General features: G+C 36.5%; 2 protein-coding genes and 1 pseudogene across 3 annotated transcripts; 2 read left to right on the top strand and 1 right to left on the bottom strand.

Moving 5' to 3' along the window:
- The first annotated feature begins 1,386 nt into the window (after positions 1–1,386).
- On the top strand, positions 1,387–9,244 carry capn10 (calpain 10). Its single transcript, XM_016241422.1, has 11 exons — positions 1,387–1,428; positions 1,641–1,837; positions 1,951–2,177; positions 3,851–3,992; positions 4,714–4,880; positions 5,320–5,552; positions 5,631–5,830; positions 6,403–6,646; positions 6,847–7,037; positions 8,180–8,225; positions 8,629–9,244. Exons 1-11 carry the CDS (start codon positions 1,387–1,389, stop codon positions 8,656–8,658), a joined length of 1,719 nt encoding a protein of 572 aa, XP_016096908.1. The 3' UTR covers positions 8,659–9,244.
- Positions 9,245–11,489: 2,245 nt separating this feature from the next.
- eif4e2 (eukaryotic translation initiation factor 4E family member 2) lies at positions 11,490–15,452 on the top strand. 2 transcript variants are annotated; one of them, XM_016241462.1, is made up of 8 exons: positions 11,490–11,605; positions 12,881–12,992; positions 13,142–13,276; positions 13,417–13,521; positions 13,602–13,754; positions 13,997–14,133; positions 15,062–15,136; positions 15,267–15,452. In XM_016241462.1, the coding sequence occupies exons 1-7, from the start codon at positions 11,586–11,588 to the stop codon at positions 15,108–15,110; spliced, it is 711 nt and encodes a 236-aa protein (XP_016096948.1). In that variant the 5' UTR covers positions 11,490–11,585; the 3' UTR covers positions 15,111–15,136; positions 15,267–15,452. The 2 variants fall into 2 exon arrangements, with proteins under 2 accessions (XP_016096948.1, XP_016096947.1); XM_016241461.1 differs by lacking the exon at positions 11,490–11,605 and adding an exon at positions 11,622–12,058.
- A 2,571-nt stretch (positions 15,453–18,023) lies between these two features.
- On the bottom strand, positions 18,024–19,836 carry LOC107557856 (phospholipid scramblase family member 5-like; annotated as a pseudogene).
- Between the last annotated feature and the right edge of the window lie 1,274 nt (positions 19,837–21,110).

Raw genomic sequence — 21,110 nt, 5'->3', positions numbered from 1 at the left:
GGGGTAGAAATAACACACTTTATAATTACTAGAATAATTTTATGAGATTAATGTTTTAATAAAACATTTTGAATTTGAATGAAATGGTGGGGGACAAATAAATAATGTTTTTAATTATGAAACTAAAACCCCTGTCACTAGCAAGTCACAGTCTTAATGAATGAGTCAAAAATAACACTCTTCTTCCTCGTCTGATATTGCACCAAATGTATAAAAAAGCAAGAACTTATACAGACAGATGTCATGTCAGTGGCACTGCATGAGAAACTGGACATGTGTTGTGAGAGGGCCCATCTGTTTGTCCCAAATTGTTAAAAATATTAACCATTGTAATATGATTTATTAATGAGGAGTTTTTAAACAGTACTCTAGGGCTCTGTTTGTACTAATGTAGTAGGGCTATGTCATAACCTTTGTCTATCAGGAAACAGATGTGTACTCTAAATGCAGTGGCCAAGTTGATTTGTGCTGATATAAGAATTCTTGTTCCCATCAAAATGCACAGCATAGTGTTATTTGTATTAACTTGTTATTGGCAGATTGAGCTAACACATGATCATAATTTTTGTCCATTTTAAGGCTTTTAGTTATAAACATGGAACATCTCACATACTGTATAGGGTAAAATATGGGAAGATTCCCCCTTAAGAACAAGAAAATTGACTTTTAAATTGTAACATATTTAGATATAAGTTTAGCATGTGCAGGATGATGATTCATTAGCCAATGTGTTATTATAGAAAATGAATAAAAACATTTGCTTATTTAGTTGTTATAGCACAAAATGTAAAATATGAAAAAGAGGGGTAAAATGGCCCCTTACTGTCCACAAATCCCTCATTAACCTCAAAACTCTTTCGACTGACTAAATCTCACAAATGTTGATATTCAGATGAAATGACAAAATTAAAAATAGTGTAGCCATTCATCAAAACTGCTAAGATGTAATTGCCATATATAGTCAGGAGAAATATATTATCAGTTAGTTTGGAGTAGTTAGTTTTTAGTGGGTGAATACTTCATGAATATATTTGATTGTTTTGGCCATCAGATTTTGTAATTAATATAATTGTATACATTAATCATTTTTAAAACACATGTGACATTTCACAAAATTTAGAAAGACAGAATTCACAATAAAAAAAAAATAAATAAAATAAAAAAAAAACACTGCCACCGTTATTCAGTTTTGGTATGCTTGTTCTGTCCATTGGAATAGTCAGTTGATCATCAAGGATCACCCCAAGATTCCTGGCCGAACTTGATGGAGTATTGTTGATGAGATGCTGTACTGATGGGGTGGCTGGGAAGATGAGAAGTTCTGTTGGTTTGGTTCATGGCTTTTAACTCTTTAACAAACACTATTTTTAAAATCCCTATGGGAAAATGAATGGGAAAGATGCTTTCGGATCCCAGGTCACTGAAAAAGTGAGTGGTCACTGTTGCACTCTGTTATTATATATTTAAATATTTTAAATATGCCAGTTACATAGCAAGAAACTTTGATCATATTTCACACAAGACTGATTCAAAAAAATTACGATAACACAGCTGTGGTTTGTTCTTTCATAATTCTGTGTAAAAACTCCATCTGAATGTTTTCAAGGTGTATTTTCATGTGCGTTTGTGTTTGTTATCAGGTATTTCCACCAGAGCAGCCTTTGTGGGGTGACCGTGTTTACCACGGTGAGTTCCGGGTTCAGTTCTGGCAGAACGGGCGCTGGATAGAGGTACGGGTGGATGACCAACTGCCCTGTATCAATGACACTCTCTGCTTTTCACGATGCCAGAGCCCTAGGGCATTCTGGGTAGCACTTTTGGAGAAAGCTTATGCCAAGTAAGTGCTATAACTTGAATGAAGATTTTGGTGGATTATTCAATGTAACTGTAATGTGTGAACTAAAAGCAAAACCTAATAATTGAGAAGTTGTTAATTGTTCTTCATGCTAGGTTACATGGTTCGTACGAGCTTTTGTGGGCGGGGCAAGTATGTGAGGCAGTTGTGGACTTGAGTGGAACCATAGCAGTACGATGGAATCTAAAAGGGGCGGAGTCTCCACAACAGCCCAACGACTCCCAGACTCAACACACACCTAATGGGATGAGACTATCTGAACTCTCACTGGAGCTGAAGGAGCGATGTGCCATCGGCTGCTGTGTCCACAGCGCCCCCACAGGTGAAAGAAGAAAGCAACCACTGACTTTTTTCTCCTCTCCAAACAGAGTTTAAAGGGGTCATATGATGCGATTTCAATTTTTCCTGTCTTCTTGCAGTGTTACAAGCTCTTGGTGCATAAAGAAGATCTGTAAAGTTCCAAAGACTAAAGTCTCAAATCCAAAGAGATATTCTTTATAAAAGTTAAGAGTCAGCCACACCTACCTAAAACGGCTTGTTCTAACACGCCCCCACATACCTACGTCGCTCTGTGGGAAGATTTGCATAACGCCGCCCAAATGTTCACGCAAAAAAAGAAGGCGTAACTTTTATTCTCGCTGTAGTATTGTTGCCGCTGCCGCCATGTCCTGAAGACGCTGTGTGCTCACGCTAAGCCGGGGCTTCCGCTCACGCTAGGCAGCTGTGTTTTTGTTGTGAAAGCAAAACTACTTTGTTTGGTCTTCCAAAAGAGGACACGACTAGAAATCAGTGGTTAAGTTGTATTTACAACACTGTTCCAAAACAGTTTAACCCAAATATTCAGATGTGTGCAGCACATTTTATGGAGGACCGTTTACTGATCCTGGGAGAGTAACGTTCTGACTCACGTAAGTACATTTTCATTTAAAGGATTTGCCACTGATGATTCAAATGTGAGTTTTGGACAGTGTAGAGTAGCACTTGTTTGTCATTTCCCTGATCACAAATGCAGACAGGGTTTTATGTTTACGTAAAAAGACAGTATAAGTCATTATAATCAGTAATTATGTCCCCACTGGATGCAACAAATGCCTCGTTTATAATGGGTTTTAATGTTTTTGTCTTGTCGCTCCGGCCGGACACGGCATCAACAGTATGGTGAGGGGCGTAACATTTCCGTCACACGCTTGAGGTATTCAGCCAATCACAACGCACTGGATAGCTGGCCAGTCACAGCACACTTCGCTTTTTCAGACCGATGAGCTTTGTAAAAATTGACGCGTTTCAAAAAGGCGGGGCATAGAGGAGAAACAATAATGTACAGTATGTGGAAAATAATGTTTTTTTTTTTTTTTTACTTTAAACCGCATAAACACATTTCATTACACCAAATACACAAAATAATGTTCTTTTTAGCAGCATCATATGACCCCTTTAAAGCTGAATTAAATGAACTTTCCATCATTGACACAGTTATTACATGAATACATCAACTAAAACGGAACCAAATTAAGTATTAATAATATACTATTATAGTACTTATTAATATTTTGAATTGTATTTTATGTTTATATTTATCAGTTTTCATTTTAATGATAGTTTAAGTTAATTTTGTTGTGTGTTTTTATTAGTTTTTTATATTTCTGTTTTTTTTTTACCTCAGTTTTTTTTTTTTTTTAGTACTTCAGCTTACTTTATTTAGAAACGTTTATAATTTTGTTTAGTTTGTTTTTTGTATTTTATTTTATTTCAGTTAACATTTATTTTATTGCAATGATTTTTAATAGTTTTAGTTAACAATAGCAACACTATTTGGGAATGATTATAGACTACAGCAACAATAGTTACAATAGTTTACAGATTTTATAATGTCCCACATTTACTCCTTAAATTTGTTGCTGGCAAATCTGCAGTTTTCAGAAAATCTTTCACAAAATACCATAGGAAGGATTTAATAATAGTACTGTAATAGTTCTAGTAATGGGTTCGTTGCAGGAATCCCAGAGCTTGGTCAGTTCCACGCCATGAGTGTGATGGAGTGGACAAATGTGACAACCACTACAGGTGAACAAGTGGAGCTGATCAGGATACGAAACCCCTGGGGCAGGAGGAGCTGGACCGGCGTCTGGAGAGAGAGGTATGGAGGGAAAAAATTGCTGAATCATCACATGCCGGACCATTTTTTGGTTTGTTTTGTGTGTTAAGTACCTTATATTCTATATATGTATTATATATACAATTTGTTATTTTAATTGTGAATTTTTCATATCTGTGTATAATGATTTGAACATGTCTAACAATATATAATAAGGTTTAATTAGTAACTGCAATGCTGTGTCTAGCCGCCTATCTCTGACGAAGCACTGAAAGTCATTCATTTGCATATGAAGAATTTTTGGATCCTATTTGAGCTTGGGATACGTTGAACTTTTTATGTTTTGCAGTTAGACTGAATGCAACACCAGACCGGATGTGACATATTCAAATCAAAACTGTTATATTATTGAAGAACAAAGTGAGAAATACCAATATTGTTCCACTAAAATGTGATTCTTTAAACACTATTTCTGTAAAATGAGTGGTTATAATTATTTCAGACATAATTATTAATATTATAATTCTTAAATAATTATTTACATTCATTGTCCCTAGAAAACCTACTATGATTTTCTTTCAAATATATTGGTGGTCATTTATTTTGTGTGGATATCATTATTCATTCATTTTACCGTGATGAATAAGTGGAGGGGCAGTTGTTGGACTGGCACTAGGGGCAAAACGTGACAATCATATGCAAATGTTGGTGATAGTGTAAATGCAGCTTTCGTCTGACTGGTTTTGTCTGTCTCTCTGTACAGTGGAACAGGTTGGGCTTCTCTGGAGCCCTCCTGTTCCCAGGCTCTACTGGGCCGCACGGCAGAGGGGGAATTCTGGATGGACGAGACAGAATTCCAGCAGGAATTTGATGAGGTTACAGTAGGCTATCCCCTCAGTGATGCAGGACACCTCCAAAGCATCTACACAGGTATTGTCTATAAATTGTACAGTTGTTTAAATAATTAAAAATGTATAATTTTTTTTATTTGAAATAAATTTATACTCGTATTCATTTACATTGTTTTTTACATTTCAATGCAAGAAATAAAACTAAAATGTTATAACAAAAACATAAATAAGATTAAGAATTAAGAATTTTTTTTTATTCCTCTTGTGAAATGGCATGATGGACCAAATCAAAGGTCATCACAGCGCAACTTTGGCCCGTGGGTCCTAGTTTGGGAATCTTTGGTCTATGCGTTCTTGAGAGCATTTGCATGACCAGTGCCTTGCTGTCTTATATAAATTATATATCTACAAATTGTTTGAATATCTAGTGAATCATTTGCACGTTTAATAATAAAAATTATAATAAATGTAGATATTTGTTTCATATTTATATTAATTTGTGATTTCCCTTCATGTAGGAAGCTATCTAACCCACAGCCACCAAATTGGAGGTCGCTGGGCCAAAGGTCACACTGCAGGCGGTTGCCGTAACAATAACACTTTTAGTATCAACCCTAAGTTCTGGTTAAAAGTGTGTGAGAGAGGGGAAGTGTTGCTGTCATTGCTGCAGTACAGACATCCTGAACCACAAGCAGAGGGCGGCACTCAGCAGCACTCACACCTCCAGGCCATTGCACTGCATGTGTGGAAGGTTAGAGAATCACTAAATAATCATTTCTGAGTGATTGAAAATGTTTCATTATGTAATGTTATGTATAATATGTTATAGGTGGAGAAGAAACACTTTAACCTGATGCGGACGCTGAACAATCCACCGCTTGTGTCGCACACGCATGCGTACAATCGGGAAGTGGTAGTGCACACTCACCTGAATCCTGGTTTTTATCTGTTGGTGCCTAGTACCTTCCTGCAGGGAGCGGAGGGCCGGTTCCTTCTGAGAGTTCATTCTTCCTGCTCTACCTCTCTCAGGTGACTGCACTAAGACAAACGTAACTGTATTGAACTTTTTGTGCGGGTCAAAAGTTTGGGTTTGGCCGTATTTTATTTTGTATGTTTTTGAAAGAATGCTCACCAAGACTGCATTTATGTTGTCAAAAATACAGCATAAACAGTAATATTATAAAATATTATTACACTTTAAAATAAGTGTTTTCTATTTGAATATATTTTAAAATGTAATTTTTTTCCTGTGATGTCAAAGCTGAATTTTCAGCATCATTACTCCAGTCTTCAGTGTCAAATGATCCTTCAGAAATCATTCTAATATGCAGATTTGCTGCTCAAGGAACATTTCTTATTATTATGAATGTAGAAAACAGTTGTGCTGTTTAATATTTTTGTGGAAACTGTTATGATCAATTTAATGCATCCTTGCTGAATAAAGTATAAAATATTCTTACTAACCCCAAAGTTTTGAACTGCAGTGTATATATGTAATAATGACACTAATTATTAGTGATCATATACACACTGCATCTAAATATGCAATATGATATGATAAAGCCATATCATTGGTCCAAATCGTCTGTATTTTTCTCCAGTGTGATGAAATCCCCTCCTCCTCTTCAGCACTGTTCAGCGGGCGAGTGGGAAACCATCATCTCTCATGGCTGTTGGTCCGTTGGTTCTACTGCAGGAGGAAGTCGCAACTTCACCACACATGGACTCAACCCCCGTATACCCTTTACTGTGACCTATGACCCTGGAGGTAACAACGTAAAGGTCACATTATGCCAAAACAGGCCTGAAAATTCCCTCCATGCCATCGGCTTTCATATTTATAAGGTCAGAATTGATACATACCTCATTTATAATCCGTTTTGAGGCATCTAAATGACTAACCTGCTGAAAAGCTGTGCTTATTGTGCCAAAAGTGTCCAGTTCTAGTCATAATTGTTCTGGTAACAGTATTAGTTATAGTAGGTGTCGGTGTCTAACATTCAGTAGTGGATCTCTTTTGGTATTTGGTATGTGTGTGTCTCCAGGTACCTGATGGTGACTCTCTTTTAAGCCCTGGTGCAATGTCTCCGGTGGTTAGCTGTGTACCTCATGCCCACTCCCAGGAGGTCAGTGTGTTTTGCCGTCTACAGCCAGGCAAGTACATCATAATTCCCTCCACCTACCAGCCAGAACTCAGCGCCCACTTCACGCTCACTTTTACATGCAGGATAAATCGGTAAGCACTCCACCTACACACTATTACAAGGAAAATCTGGAAATATCTGTGAAAATTTTGATTAAAGTCATAGACATTAATAAAATCTTACATATGTGTCTACATTAGTGGTCGATATTTGTCATTTTTCAAATATATTGGCATCGGCCGATAAGTTTTTCTGTTTGGCCGATGTGTTCGAGGCTGGACTTTTATTTTGACGATGCACACAGCGCTGACATTCTCCCTCTTCATTGTTTGCTATCGCCCTTTAACAGTTCTGTTTGATGATACGGATAGAAGTCGGTCTAATAATCAGATAGAACTGTTAAACAAAGGAATTAAAATGTATACAATAAAGTATTATAACGATTGCTTTTATATTATTAGTAATAGAATAACATTTAATAAACATTTAGTTTCACAAACCTTGCAGACTTGGTCAAATCCAGTTGTGAGATGTTATGAATTTGTATCCTGCATGATCGCATGTACTCTTTAAATTCATGATTTCAAACTATTTTCCACTTTATTCATTTGCCCACTGTCATACTCATGTCATTTTCACTGTGTGCTTGTATGTAAAATGAGTGTTACCTTGTTTTAATTTGAAAAAATATGATTCCCAATGCACACAAACATCCCCTGTTGGTTACAGTGTTTATTTCCTTTTTATTTATATATATATATATATATATATTTTTTTTTTTAATTCTTTATTTGTGAAAAATGTTCTAATAGGATTATAGAATCAAGAAGTTGTCATCTGAACTACAAGTATGTTTATTTGAAATTCAAATTTCTTAAATATTAATTAAAATAAATACAAATTATATATATATATATGTACACACACACATACATACATATATCAGCTTTATATCGGCCATCGGCCACCCTGCTCTCTAAGATATCGACATCGGCTGTCAAAAAACCAATATCGGTCAAACACTGGTAGACATTCTTCAAAAAATTGTTACATACTGTAATTAGACATACTTTAATTAGAATTTAACTGGTCAATGCACTGTGAAAAAACAAATCCTAGATAAAAAAAAAACAGGTAAAATGTAGTTTCTTGTTAAGAAATTGTTGCTAGTTGACATTGGCCTTAAATCTTTGGCTCTAATATAGTGAAGTACTAATGTTGTCAACCTCCTCAGGAAAGCAATGCAGAGTCAAGAGCTTCTGGGCCATGCCGTTCAGGAGGTAATGATCGTTCACCTCATTTTAAGGAGTAGTTCACCCAAAATCAAATCCTGTCATGATTCACTCAACCTCATGTTGTTTCAAACCTATACGGCTTTTTTTCTTCTGTGGAGCATCGAAGATATTTTGAAGAATATTGGTAACCAAACAGTTTCAGTTCCCATTGACTTCCATTGTATCATTTTGAAAAATAAATTTAAGCTGATATCTAGTTCAAATTTAGTGTATTTTTATATGTTATTAATTATGATGAATTATATTAATATACATTTACATATATTTTCCTAGCCTACTAAATATTATTTGCTTGTACCATTTCTGTAATTGACAGTTCTGTTTTTGTTTTACTTCCACTGCTCTCCACTGTAAGATGTAAGATTTGTCTTTCTCTTTCCTCTCACAGGTCTCCTGTATCTCTGTGATGAGACGATAGGAAGTGGATCATGTGAGTCTTGAAAGTCTTGAGATGAAAGTCTTGCCCTCCATCCTCAGGACAGGAGTCTCATGGTGTGTAGTATGTGGCTCTGCACAGCCTCATCCACCCTAATGGGAGCCATCGGTGCAATTCACTTACCACAAACAGCTACCAAAATTCACCAGCGGTGGATAAATCATAGTATACCATAGTATAACAGGACCACTGTCCTGTTGAGGCAAGTTGGAGCTAAACTCTGCAGGACACCGGCCCTCCAGGACCGAGTTTGGAGACCCCTGGTATAAACTGTTTAGGGATTTGTCACAACGGTTGCCTAGTCTTTCAACAACCGCCCTCTAAGAAACATGTTACATACTGTACTATAAATGTGTACTGATGCCAGACTTATTTATTATGAATTATTTATTATGAATGATTTTTGTCCAAGTTGCAAAAAAGGCGAAAATAATCAACTAAAAAGCATTTTTAAGTATCTCATTTACTAGAATATCGAAAACAGGCATTACCACGTAGTTAGGCATTACCACTTTTATATTCACACAGATTTATACTACCATCATGATATGTAAATTTCAGTGAAAGACTGAGCAGAAGAAAAAAAGTTTCCAATATCGAGAGAAAAAGAAAACAAGGATGCAGAAGAATAAAGATGGGGGTATTACTGGGCAAAAGAAGGGCAGACAGTGATTGAATAAGTGGGAGGGTCAGCGGCTCTACTAAAGCCTCCAGCTCTCTCTGAAGTGTGCCGCAGAGTTGGAGCCCCTCACGCAGTCGCTGCCCCGTCGGCCCCTCTGTGAGTGCTAATAGCCTGTGTGTGAGGATCCGCAGGCCTGTTAGTGCCGCACTAGTGACGAACTTGTAGCGTCACTGTCCACCCTGATCCAGTGCCTGGTGCCGCCACACAATGACTCGTTATGTGAAGCAATTACACTGCTGTGACCCTTTCCTCCTCATGTGCGTGTCTGTTATATGTACAGCAATATTCATTAAATTATTTTGAATTTTAAAACTTGAATCCTACTTTGTTTGAATACAAAACTTTTTTAATAAGATATAAAAACTCTTTTTTTTTTTCGTATTCATTTTTATTTAAAAAGAACATTTTACATCTGTTCAGCAATGACTAAGCTTACCCAACATTACTTGACCCCATTAAATTATTAATAATTTAATAAAATGACATCAGTGCTGTAATTTATTTTATTAAATCATTACCTTTTATTTTCAGAAACAACTTTTAATGTATATAATTATATGTTTGTATCTATGAGTGTGTGTGTACAGTATATATACACAGTATATCAGAGGTGTAAAGAGTACCTAAAAACCATACTTGAGTAAAAGTACAGATACCTTACAGTGAAAATTACTCCACTACACGTTACAAGTCACCAATTCCAAAACAACTTGAGTAAAAGTCTTAGAGTATCTGATTTTAACAGTACTTAAGTATTTTACTTATACTAAATATAGGCTCAAAGAAGCACAAGTCAAAGAGACATGCCAGTGATAAACTGTAACGTTGTGGAGAAGCTGCAGGCAAGGATCTATGTGCAGGTATTTCATGGAAAAACTAGAACAAACAATAAACTAAAAACCAAAGGGAATAAAGAACAGAGTGACTGACAAACAGACAACCATTACATTCAACAACTCACAAGGAACTAAAGAAAAACTAGGGCTATATATACACACAGGGGAATAACAAGCTTAACAAGATAAGACACACCTGGGGAGACTAATCAAGGGGAACCAATGAACACACGGACTACAAACTGACTACAAACACCATGGGAGACAGGAAGTGACATAAAAGTCCAGGGCAAGGCACAGAGAGCATGAAACAAAAACAAGAAAGAGTTGATTTGTGAGGAGAGCAATCCCATTTATTTTCTAAAACCACAATAAAACTGAACACCTCAAAATTGCAACAAAAAAAAAGGTCTCTTCAGTATAATGGATAAATAAAATAATGTTAAGTACAACTAAAAAGCCGAAGCCTTCTTGCAGTGGATGTGCTGGTTTGGGCCTCATTGCCGGCTGCAGTCATGTCCTCATCTCATATATAAAACACCTCTGATTCACAAATACTTGCTAAGGAACTCGCATTCACATAAAGTAGCCTTGTTGACAAGTTTGGGTGAGTAAGGGCAAAACGCAGAAGATGCAGTACTTTCAGTGACCTGTAGCAGGCAATATCACGTCTTTTGTAGCAGAAATAAACTGCTGCAGAAAAAGCTAGGTCCATGCAAAATGTAGTGTATAACTGCAACACTCATTTCAAATGTAGTGGAGTAAAGAGTACAGATACTCATTCAAAAATGTAGTGAAGTAAAGAGTAAAAGTTGCTAATATCTTTGATACTCAGTACAACTACAAAGTACCCGAAAAGATACTCAAGTACAGTAACTAATTACATTTACTCCAATACTTTACACCGCTGCAGTATATATATATATATATATATAAAATATATAATTTTAGTGAAATTTAGTAAAATGAAGTAAAAAGTTTAAATATTTAGTAAAAAGTTTAAATATGAAAAACTTGTGAAATTTGACATTACTTGACCCAATTAAATTCTTAATAATTTAATTAAATTCATAATTTATTTATTTAGTATTATTAAAGGAATTCAGTTGTAATTTACTTTATTAAATAATTTCCTTCTATTTCTAGGAACTGTATGTATGTATGAATGTGTGTTTATACATTAGCTATTCAACACAACATGTTTATTAGACTAGGATAAGGTAACAGTTTCTCCCACTTTTGTATACTCTGCAAAACTACAAATATTCAGTGTACAGCGTGCGCGTCACCCACCACGGACGATGCGCGCGGCCGTTGCTGCGGAATCGACGGGGCTGCCGTCGGCGCGAGAGCGAGAGCGAGAGCGGATACAGACACTCACCTAGAAAATAATGAACAACAAATTTGACGCGTGAGTAATCAAAGCGAGGCTGCACGTTGGCAGGGATTAGTCGTGCGTAAATGCAAATGCATGCGTTTCAAGCGTCTCTTTAACTCAGAGAGACCGGGAAAGAGAGAAGGGGGGGAAAGAGGTGTGTCTAGAAGCTTTGGCATGGGATGGGAGGTCACCATGTTTTAGTTGCATGATTGGACTCCACTAAGATTTTGTGATGGATTGTGTTTTAATGCATGCGGAGAATGCAGCATGCAAATAACCACTTCTAGTCCCAGATCTGCATGCTCAGGGCCTCCAGGCCGAGGACGGATCACCGGGTTACGCGTGTGTGTGAGCAGCGGGGGCAGGTGCTCTGCGACCCCGGCTCAAACTCTTCTCTGCAGCCAGCTGGAATGGCATGAGGCGGTGTGGGCTGGCTGGAAACACGCGAGGGGTTGTGCACAAGCGAAACACGCTATACTTTACATGGCACGTGAAAACGAAACTACTATATATTCATCTGTTACATAAGCAGCGTACTTTATTATGTTTGCAAACTTCTCATGCGCAGCCACTGACCATTATAAGCGCAGGGTCAAATAAAGTTGTGCAGTCTGTCTCTGCAAACTCAACACAGAGCCTCTGTCCTTTCGCTAATAAAGTCGAGTTTGATAATATAATATCCTTTATAACAATCCTCAGAAATGTAATTACCGTTACAAAATGTACCATGGTACTATGATTTTTGGTATCGGATAGTTAATAACATGGTACTGAAAAAAAAGTGTACATTGTAAAGCCACTTGTATGACTTAATTTAATATGTTGAACATATGTTGGCATATCTTAAGTTTTTAGCAGCCATTACTCGGTCTTCAGTTAAGCAGCAAGAACTGTTTTTAAAATCATAAAAACATTTATGTTGCTTTCTTGAGCATCAAATCAGCATAGAATGATTTCTGAAGGAGCATGTGACACTGAAGACTGGAGTAATGATGCTGAAAATTCAGCTTTGCCATCACAGGAATGAATTATAACATTTTAAAACATATTCAAACAGAAAACTTGTTTTTTTATTGTATTAATATTTGACAATATTGTGGTTATTACTATATTTTCGGTCAAATATATGCAGTCTTGGTGAGCAGAAGAGACTTATTTTAAATATAAATGATCACACAATCACACGCATTTTAGAGTTTTCAGATTTTTGGAACCACTGCAATTATTATTGCCCTGATTGAAGCCACAGTGACTAAAATAATAACATAGTGTGGGTGAGTGGAATTGACCGTTTTCTCTCTCTTTAAGCCTGAAAGATGATGACAGTGGAGATCAAGACCAGGACAACTGCTCACCGAAAGACGGGGAGAAAGAAAAAAATGACGAAGAAGAGAAGGACTCGAACACTACCAAGAGAAAGGTACAGATAGATAGATAGATAGGTCAATGCTTTGGCTATGCTGTATAATTCATGCCAATAAAGCTCACTTGAATTGATAGACAGAAAGAAATCCTATGTAGATTATAATAGATTGTTCTATATAACTATGAGCTGCTTTACTTGTGCAGGCGGTGGTCCCAGGGGCTGGTGAGCACCCTCTTCAGTACAACTACTCGTTCTGGTATTCTCGTCGCACACCAGGACGGCCAGCCAGCACACAGAGCTACGAACAGAACATTAAACCGATCGGGAGCTTTGCTTCGGTAACCTACAGACACACAAACTCACATTGACATATTTATTCAGACTCACGTACTGAAGATTCAAACACAGGCACAGTGGGGGATGAAGCTTGACTGCCTTACTGAACTTTGACAGTTCAACAGCTGCCCTGTGTTTGTAGGTGGAGCAGTTCTGGCGTTTTTATAGTCACATGATCCGACCGGGTGATCTGACTGGTCACAGCGATTTCCACCTGTTTAAGGAAGGAGTCAAACCCATGTGGGAGGTGAGATTTGTAGAACACATGTACTGTATGAATGCTTCTTTTCGCATGACAGAAAATAGAATTCGGATTGTATTATTTAGGATGATGCTAATAAGAGTGGAGGGAAATGGATCATACGGCTTCGTAAAGGCCTGGCGTCACGCTGCTGGGAGAATTTAATCTTGGCCATGCTGGGTGAGCAGTTCATGGTGGGCGAGGAGATCTGTGGGGCCGTTGTGTCCGTTCGCTTCCAGGTACTGCAATATTCATGCAATATAGTTTGTATATTGTATAGCATGCAAATAAAACCTACTATATTTGCTAAATATTATTTTTATAAAATAGCATACAGTGTAGTTTGCGGTAAGCAGTATGGCAGTTGTTTAATTAGAACATAGACAGCATTTTGCACATTCTGTGTTCATGAGTGGAGCTGTTATATTGTAAGTAATAGTTTTTTCTGTATAGTCATAAATATTTGTGCTTTTGTTTGAAGGAGGATATCATTTCTATCTGGAATAAGACAGCCAGTGATCAGGCCACCACTGCTCGCATTAGAGACACCTTACGCAGAGTTCTCAACCTGCCTCCTAATACCATTATGGAGTATAAAACACACACCGATAGCATCAAGTGAGTTATACAATACACTCATATTTATGTGTATACAGTCAAACCAAAATTTATTCAGACACCTTCAACATTTCACACACAAGAACACATTTTTATAAATTTTACTGGTAGTCCACTGTATGAAGAATTTTTGGGTATAATATGTCACAGTTTACTTTATTTTGCTATCCTCACTTACATAAATGAACTATAGTGTCCTGCACCCACTAGTAAAAAAATATCAAAAATTATATCTGGTGGTAATTTTTGGTTTGACCGTATATACTACCATGCAAAATTGTAATTGAGTCAGTAAAAAATTACTACTTTTATTCAGCAAGGATGCATTAAATACTCAGAAGTGATGGTAAAGACTTTTAAAGGGGTCATATGATGTTGCTAAAAAGAACATAATTTTGTGTATTTGGTGTAAAGAAATGTTTATGTGGTTTAAGGTTAAAAAAAAAACATTATTTTCCACATACTGTACATTATTGTTGCTCCTCTATGCCCCACCTTTCTGAAACGCGCCGATTTTTACAAAGATCATCGTTCTGAAAAGCGAGGTGTGCTCTGATTGGCCAGCTATCTAGTGCGTTGTGATTGGCCGAATACCTCAAGCGTGTGACAGAAATGTTACGCCCCTACCATACTGTGATGCTGTGTCCCGGAGCGACGAGACAAAACCAATAAAACCCATTATAAACAAGGCATTTATTGCATCCAGTGGGGACATAATTACTGATTATAATGACTTATACTGTCTTTTTACGCGTTGCGTTGCATTGCATCATGCCGCGTAAACTCAGATTACTTGAGAATAGAATTGTGCATAAGTATATAGTTTTTCCTCCCTCATTCTTATTGTTTTTATTTGTAGTGTTGATATATTTGACAGTATTAATATATATATATATATATATATATGTGTGTGTGTGGGATCTTTCAGAGCTTGGGAGGATTTCCATGGTCTAGTGAACGCAAGCGGAGGCCGCTAGTTTTTCATCTGAAGAGTGTGAGACAGGTATAAACTCATGACTGACACGGAATCACTCACACTGGAGCTGCTCAGTTCTCTTTATGAGATATATATTAGATTAATTCCCAACATGTTCATCACTGGATAAAAGTACTACCTTTTTCTCCCCATCTAGATTATCAAGTTAATTTTACCACTGAAGAGGACGTTTCCGAGGAGTTTACTTGTTTTTAAAAGAAAAATGATCGGGACATCGGGAAAAGGGTCAGCATGACAAATTTGTTCTATTGAAGACTTACGGCTTCTGTTTTTATCATCTTCCAAACACCACATCACCTGTAAACTCTCACAGAAGAAGGAGGAACCAAATCATCAACATATGAACGAATGTTTTCCTGTCAGTCTTTGGGTCGAGCTCTCAGAGAGACACAGCGGGACCGCATAGTTCAGCCACTGTGACATGAACTAATGGCTGGGAACTGCCACCATTTTCCAAGAAGAAAAACAACAACATGCCCTTGTGTAGTACAGCCACATTAACTGAATTATCATCTGAATAACATAGTTTCATGAAGATGGCCTGAGAGGAAGACACGTTTCATTTAGGTCACATTATTTACCAATGAGGTTGCAGGTTGATGAGGATATTTTACTATAGTGCAGTATTTTAGCTACAGTGTTGAGTTGTTTTAAAACAGAACTGTTGTACAAAAAATAATTATATTTCTAAACGTATTTGGAGAGCTCTATAATGGCAAGTTTTTGTTTCTCCTGAGCTAAGAGAGTGTAAACCCAAAGGACAGTGCCCTATCAGGGATGGGTACCACGCTGCCTGATTCACTGTGCCTCCGGCAGATCACTGATTTTCAAGATCGCTCAACATCTTGGCACTCGGCTGGAGGAGACCACACTGGAGACGCGACTCCAGCACTTTATTCATAGGACTCCAAGCCCTGTTTTAGAAATCACTCGGATGTTATTCAGACATGCTAACTAACAAATACTGATCTGTTAATGGGGGCTGTGTATCAACACCTACTTTATACTGCCTGAAATTCAGTGCTGGACAGTTGTATTGGAGGTACATAAAAATAAGTGGAAAGGAAAGGTTTTTAATTATGATTGATCATAGCAATAAATGTTGATTATGCATCTGCTGCTAATTTTCAGCTGTGGTGTGGCTCTGATTTTTTGGAAGTATTTCCATCTAATATGATTTGAAGAACATGAGTTACTTGTACAGCCCTCTTAATGCTACCTGGACTTCACATCAACTGTAAAAAAAAATTACGGTAAAAAATACAGTAGCAACATTTTAGGTTTTAACTTAGATTTACAGTTAAATACCGTAATTTCATTAACTGATATAATGTTAATATACCAACATATTGAAGTACCGAAATTTTGTACCTTTGTAATACACTGATAACTCAATTGCAGATGGTGATGAGAAAGTCACATGATAAACCAAAGCCCATCACAAGCAGCTTTTAAACAATAACATATATAGAAGGTGCACAGTGTCATTCACACAAACGCTAAACACCATCACGGTAACACACATGAAACTGAAATAATGCAATAAACATTCACTTAACAACATTAGGTGTAACACACAACCCTAATATACAAAACTGATAAGAAAAAACTAAGAAGAAACATAGTTATTTCAACAAAACAAACTCAAATTTGAAATGTAACGCAGGGAATTCTGGGAATGTCAATTTACGGTTATTCACTGTAAATTATACAGTATTTTTCACTTCTAAAAACGGTATACTACCGAAAAATTTATGTCCAATACATGTAATGTCCAATACAGTTTTTCACCGTATATAGTAGGGGAATTTACCGTTAACCATTTAACAGGTTTTTACTGTAGCATTTTTACAGTCTTTTACCGTTAAATTCACGGTCATTTTTTACAGTGATGATTCTGACCTCAGAAAAATTTTCGGTTCAAACTAGGGAATAGAGTCCTCCTTAACTATAGAAATATGTATCTAGTAAATTTCCTTTAAGAAACAGAGCCTTAAATAGCCTAAATCAAAACATGAAGGGCTGAATAGGCCATATGAAAAGGTTTTAATGAAGTGATGACAGATTTAGTTTTAGAATTTTTATCAAATAAACTATAAAAATCTATCATTTTATTTAGTTTTTAATACTTTATTCATAATTTAACCTGTTTCTTGCCATGAAGATAGTTGTGATACTGTGGCTGGCATGTAAACAATTATAAACAAACAACATTTCAAGAATCTTTATTATATGCAGAAATAATATATGTTGATATGTAATATATATTTTTGTATTACAAAAGAGTGCATTGAACGTTTAACCCTGTAACCCTTACATTTATGGCTCATATGATTGCTCATATATCAATTTTATTCAGAGGCCTAAACTGCACAAAAAATATGCAATTTGGTGCAATTTCTGACGTTTATATGGCCAAAAAGTTAGATGAAACTAGCAGACTAATATTATTGAAAATATAAAAGTTATTCTTAGGAGTTATACTAAAAGGCCTTTCACTTGCTAAAAAAGTCTGAACTATCGATTAGATGAGAGAAGACATGCAGTAGATTTGTGTATCACAGGTTTTGACCTTGTTAGTAATTTAGAGGCCTAATTTTTGTATAAAATATGATATAGCTTTATAGGTTTAATAGTTCAATTTAGTGTGCAAATGTTCAGTTGTAGAGTGGCTTTGCATGAGGACTCATGATGTTCACAACAGCTCAAATGCAGTTAGCTCAGAAAAGCATCACCAATCCATGTTCCTTGTAGTTGTCATAGAAACATGATGCAGTGTTCCATCTTGTTACCATAGGTCTATATTGTTGGGTTCACACTTCACTTCAGAGCTGATGTTAGCAGGTGAAGCCGATGTCTTTCATGTCCTAGATAGAAGCTTTAGCATTTCCACTTAGCTCATCTAAAAAAACATATGATTCTGCAAACAGTAAGAGATAAACGATAAAGCGGTTAGGAATAAAATAGCTGCATCTGTGTGTGGTTGGCAACTTACCAGCAGGAAGGCAGCAGCTAGTAACAGCACTTTGGTGTTTAAATTCATTCCTTGAGGTACTGAGAGAGACGAGTCACGAGTATATGTGTATATTAATTTTACCATCCAATCCAAAATACTAATGATCCATGTTACATTCCTCATTATATCCAGGCCACCTTTATCATATGCGCCCAATACTGGAAACCACCTGATGCCCCCAATACATGAGAATAATTAGAACCGATTACAATTTAGAGCTGCTTGTAAAAGATGGGTGATAAAAAATGGCCTGCTGGAGGGTTTCTGACCTGCAGCTCCTGCTCAGAGAGGCAGCGTGTATTGCAACAGGAGCCCTGGATCCTCGCGGCTGATATGCCCTCGGAGTCACAGACCTCAAAATACGGCGTGAACATGCTCCACCTGATAATAAACCTCAGGGCTTAATGCAGTGAATTTGGTTTTAGAAGATCACATAAGAAGGGTTTTTTCTGAGCCTAGTGAATGTTTATTTGTGTGTGACTGATATTATTTTAGCTTGGTATGACCTGATGCTGAAAGGCTCGGTGTGTGACAACAAACAAACATGGCATGGTCTTTGTTCATGGCTGTCCTGAGAAGGAGGTCATGTTGATGGTTTCATCTCAGAAAGTTCACCACATCTCTCCCTATTCAGTTTGAGAGAGGTTACTGGAGGGGTTTTTGTTGGGTGCAGTTAGATACACAATGGTGACCTTATCTGATAGAATAGTTGGCATCATGATGAAACATGATGTGGATGGTTCTGTCTGCATAATAGGTTTACAGTACAGGAGAGTACATCATCCATTACACAAGAGTTAGAATTAATTTGATTGGACCAGAGCAATTATACAGTAGTTAACTCAAATTAAAACCAATAAATAAAACCAATGAAATTAAAACCATAATTCAAAATATTAATAAAAACATATAGTATAGTACTCAATGCTACTAAAATAACACTGGGACGTTTGCATCTGTATATTCAAGTGCCCTAAAAATCAAAAACCACTGTTAGTTGTTTTACATGTCAATCAGATGGCTTTTTCCTGTCTAAGTGGCTGATTCTTGCAGTGTGGATTAATATTCTTGCTGCATGAGAGTGAGATCTGGTTTGCTGTTGATCTCTACCTTTGGTGAACTGTCCCAATAAGCTCTCTCTCTGGTGTGTAGACCCTTATTTCCATCAGGCAGCAGCCGAGCCAGCACATCTCCGCTCACAGGGGCCTCTCAAACAGGAAAACACACTCTGCATCTTTATCAAAGCCTTGTAGTGAACAGGATCGAGCTGGACCGCAGCATTGCATACACATGCATGAGCTCTCTAACAAAGACGGAACAAAAAACCAGTCTGAAAACCAGTCAGTATCTGGTGTGACCACCATTTGCCTCACCTACGAAAATAGTCTATTTTTAATACTACATTTTCATTTGGTTTTTTAATTTTTTTATTTTTAGAGATTTTCGTTGTTTGTATATTTATTTTATAAATGTTTTATTCACCTTGCAGTTCTGGTCTGGCAGTAATAAGAAGTCTTGTGATAGTTCTCAGAACAGACAGTTTTCCCAGTCTTTTACTGTCATTGTCTGTCTCTTTCCATCCATGTCCTCCATCCTCTCCTCTTGTCCTGCCTGTATGCCGGAGCACAGGAGTGAGGTCCTGCGTGTCTGCAGTAGGTCTAATCTGCCTGTGGAAAGCTCTGAAGAGCATGTCAATATGTTTCTCCTTTTCCAGACCAAAAGGAAGAGGCTGAGTGGTCACAGATGGGGAGGCCTGATTGGGAGAGAGAGAAAACACAGGAGGTCAAAACATGGCATATGAAAGCCAAAGTAAATATTTGTCAAATGTCATTGAAAATCAGTGTGAACGGCCATGTGCAGCCCATTTGATTTCTATAACATAATGTATTTTCACATAAAACAGGATATTCAATTTGAAGAAAGTAGAGGAGAGTGAGTTTACTAAAACAATGCTTAAAATGACCACTTTGTATAAAAGAGAAAAAAATAAATGTAAATGTAATATAATGGTTAAATTGGCAAAGACTAATTTTTATACACTATAAAACCAGTGTAAATAAGATCCATTTTGATTTGAATAAAAGTTTTTAAAAAATAATTTCTCTTTGCAAAACGTTTTTCATAACTGCAATCTTTTCATATATTATATCCATAAAAATAATAATATAAAAACAATGCCTAAAATTAATAATAATTTAATTATTTAAAATTGTTTAATTGTATTTAAGAAGAGATTATTTACTTATTATTTTATACATTATTTACTATTACTTATTTTATTTAATAACATCATTTATATATTATTACATAGGCTAATTATTTAAAAGATATATTAATATTAAAATTAAGACTTTTACATTCCAAAAAATACCTAAATAAAATAAATAAACAAGGTCATTTTTGATTCTAATAAAAGTTTTTTTTTCTTTTTGCGAGAAAGCTTTTCTAGAAAACCATAAGCATAGCAACAAATGTAAGAAAAGCGGAAAAAACTGAAAGCCTTCTCTTTCATTCATTCCACTATAGATGCACTCTAGATTTAGTTTTTTAAAGCTTGTGATTAAGCTATAATTTGTTGTGTAACTATGCTTATTATGCATAATTTGTTGTGTAAAGACACTTTAAGACATTAATGAATACTAATTCAGCTGCTAAATAGACACATCAACAACATATCTTACCATTTCAGGTCCTGAGGCTTTAGGGGCTGCTGAGCAGGTGCAGTAGTGACGGGATAAGGGTTTCCTTTACTGAGAAGCTTCAAATACTGTGTTAGTAGTTGTAATGCTACTCCTACACCGAACACCCCCCTCCTGCACTGCTCTCTCCTTCCCGGATCTGGTCTTTGTCAGACAGAAAAGTACCAGTCAGCCGTGTAATTAAGATCCTGCTCAAGTTAGTGGGGGTAGAGGAGTGACATTACCTAACCTGAAACAATTAATATGATTTCATGCTGAAGACGCG

Source organism: Sinocyclocheilus grahami, unplaced genomic scaffold, assembly GCF_001515645.1.
Source record: "Sinocyclocheilus grahami isolate Dianchi unplaced genomic scaffold, SAMN03320097.WGS_v1.1 scaffold622.1, whole genome shotgun sequence".
Classification (NCBI taxonomy): Eukaryota; Metazoa; Chordata; class Actinopteri; order Cypriniformes; family Cyprinidae; genus Sinocyclocheilus; species Sinocyclocheilus grahami.
This window is presented reverse-complemented; position numbering and strand designations above follow the sequence as displayed.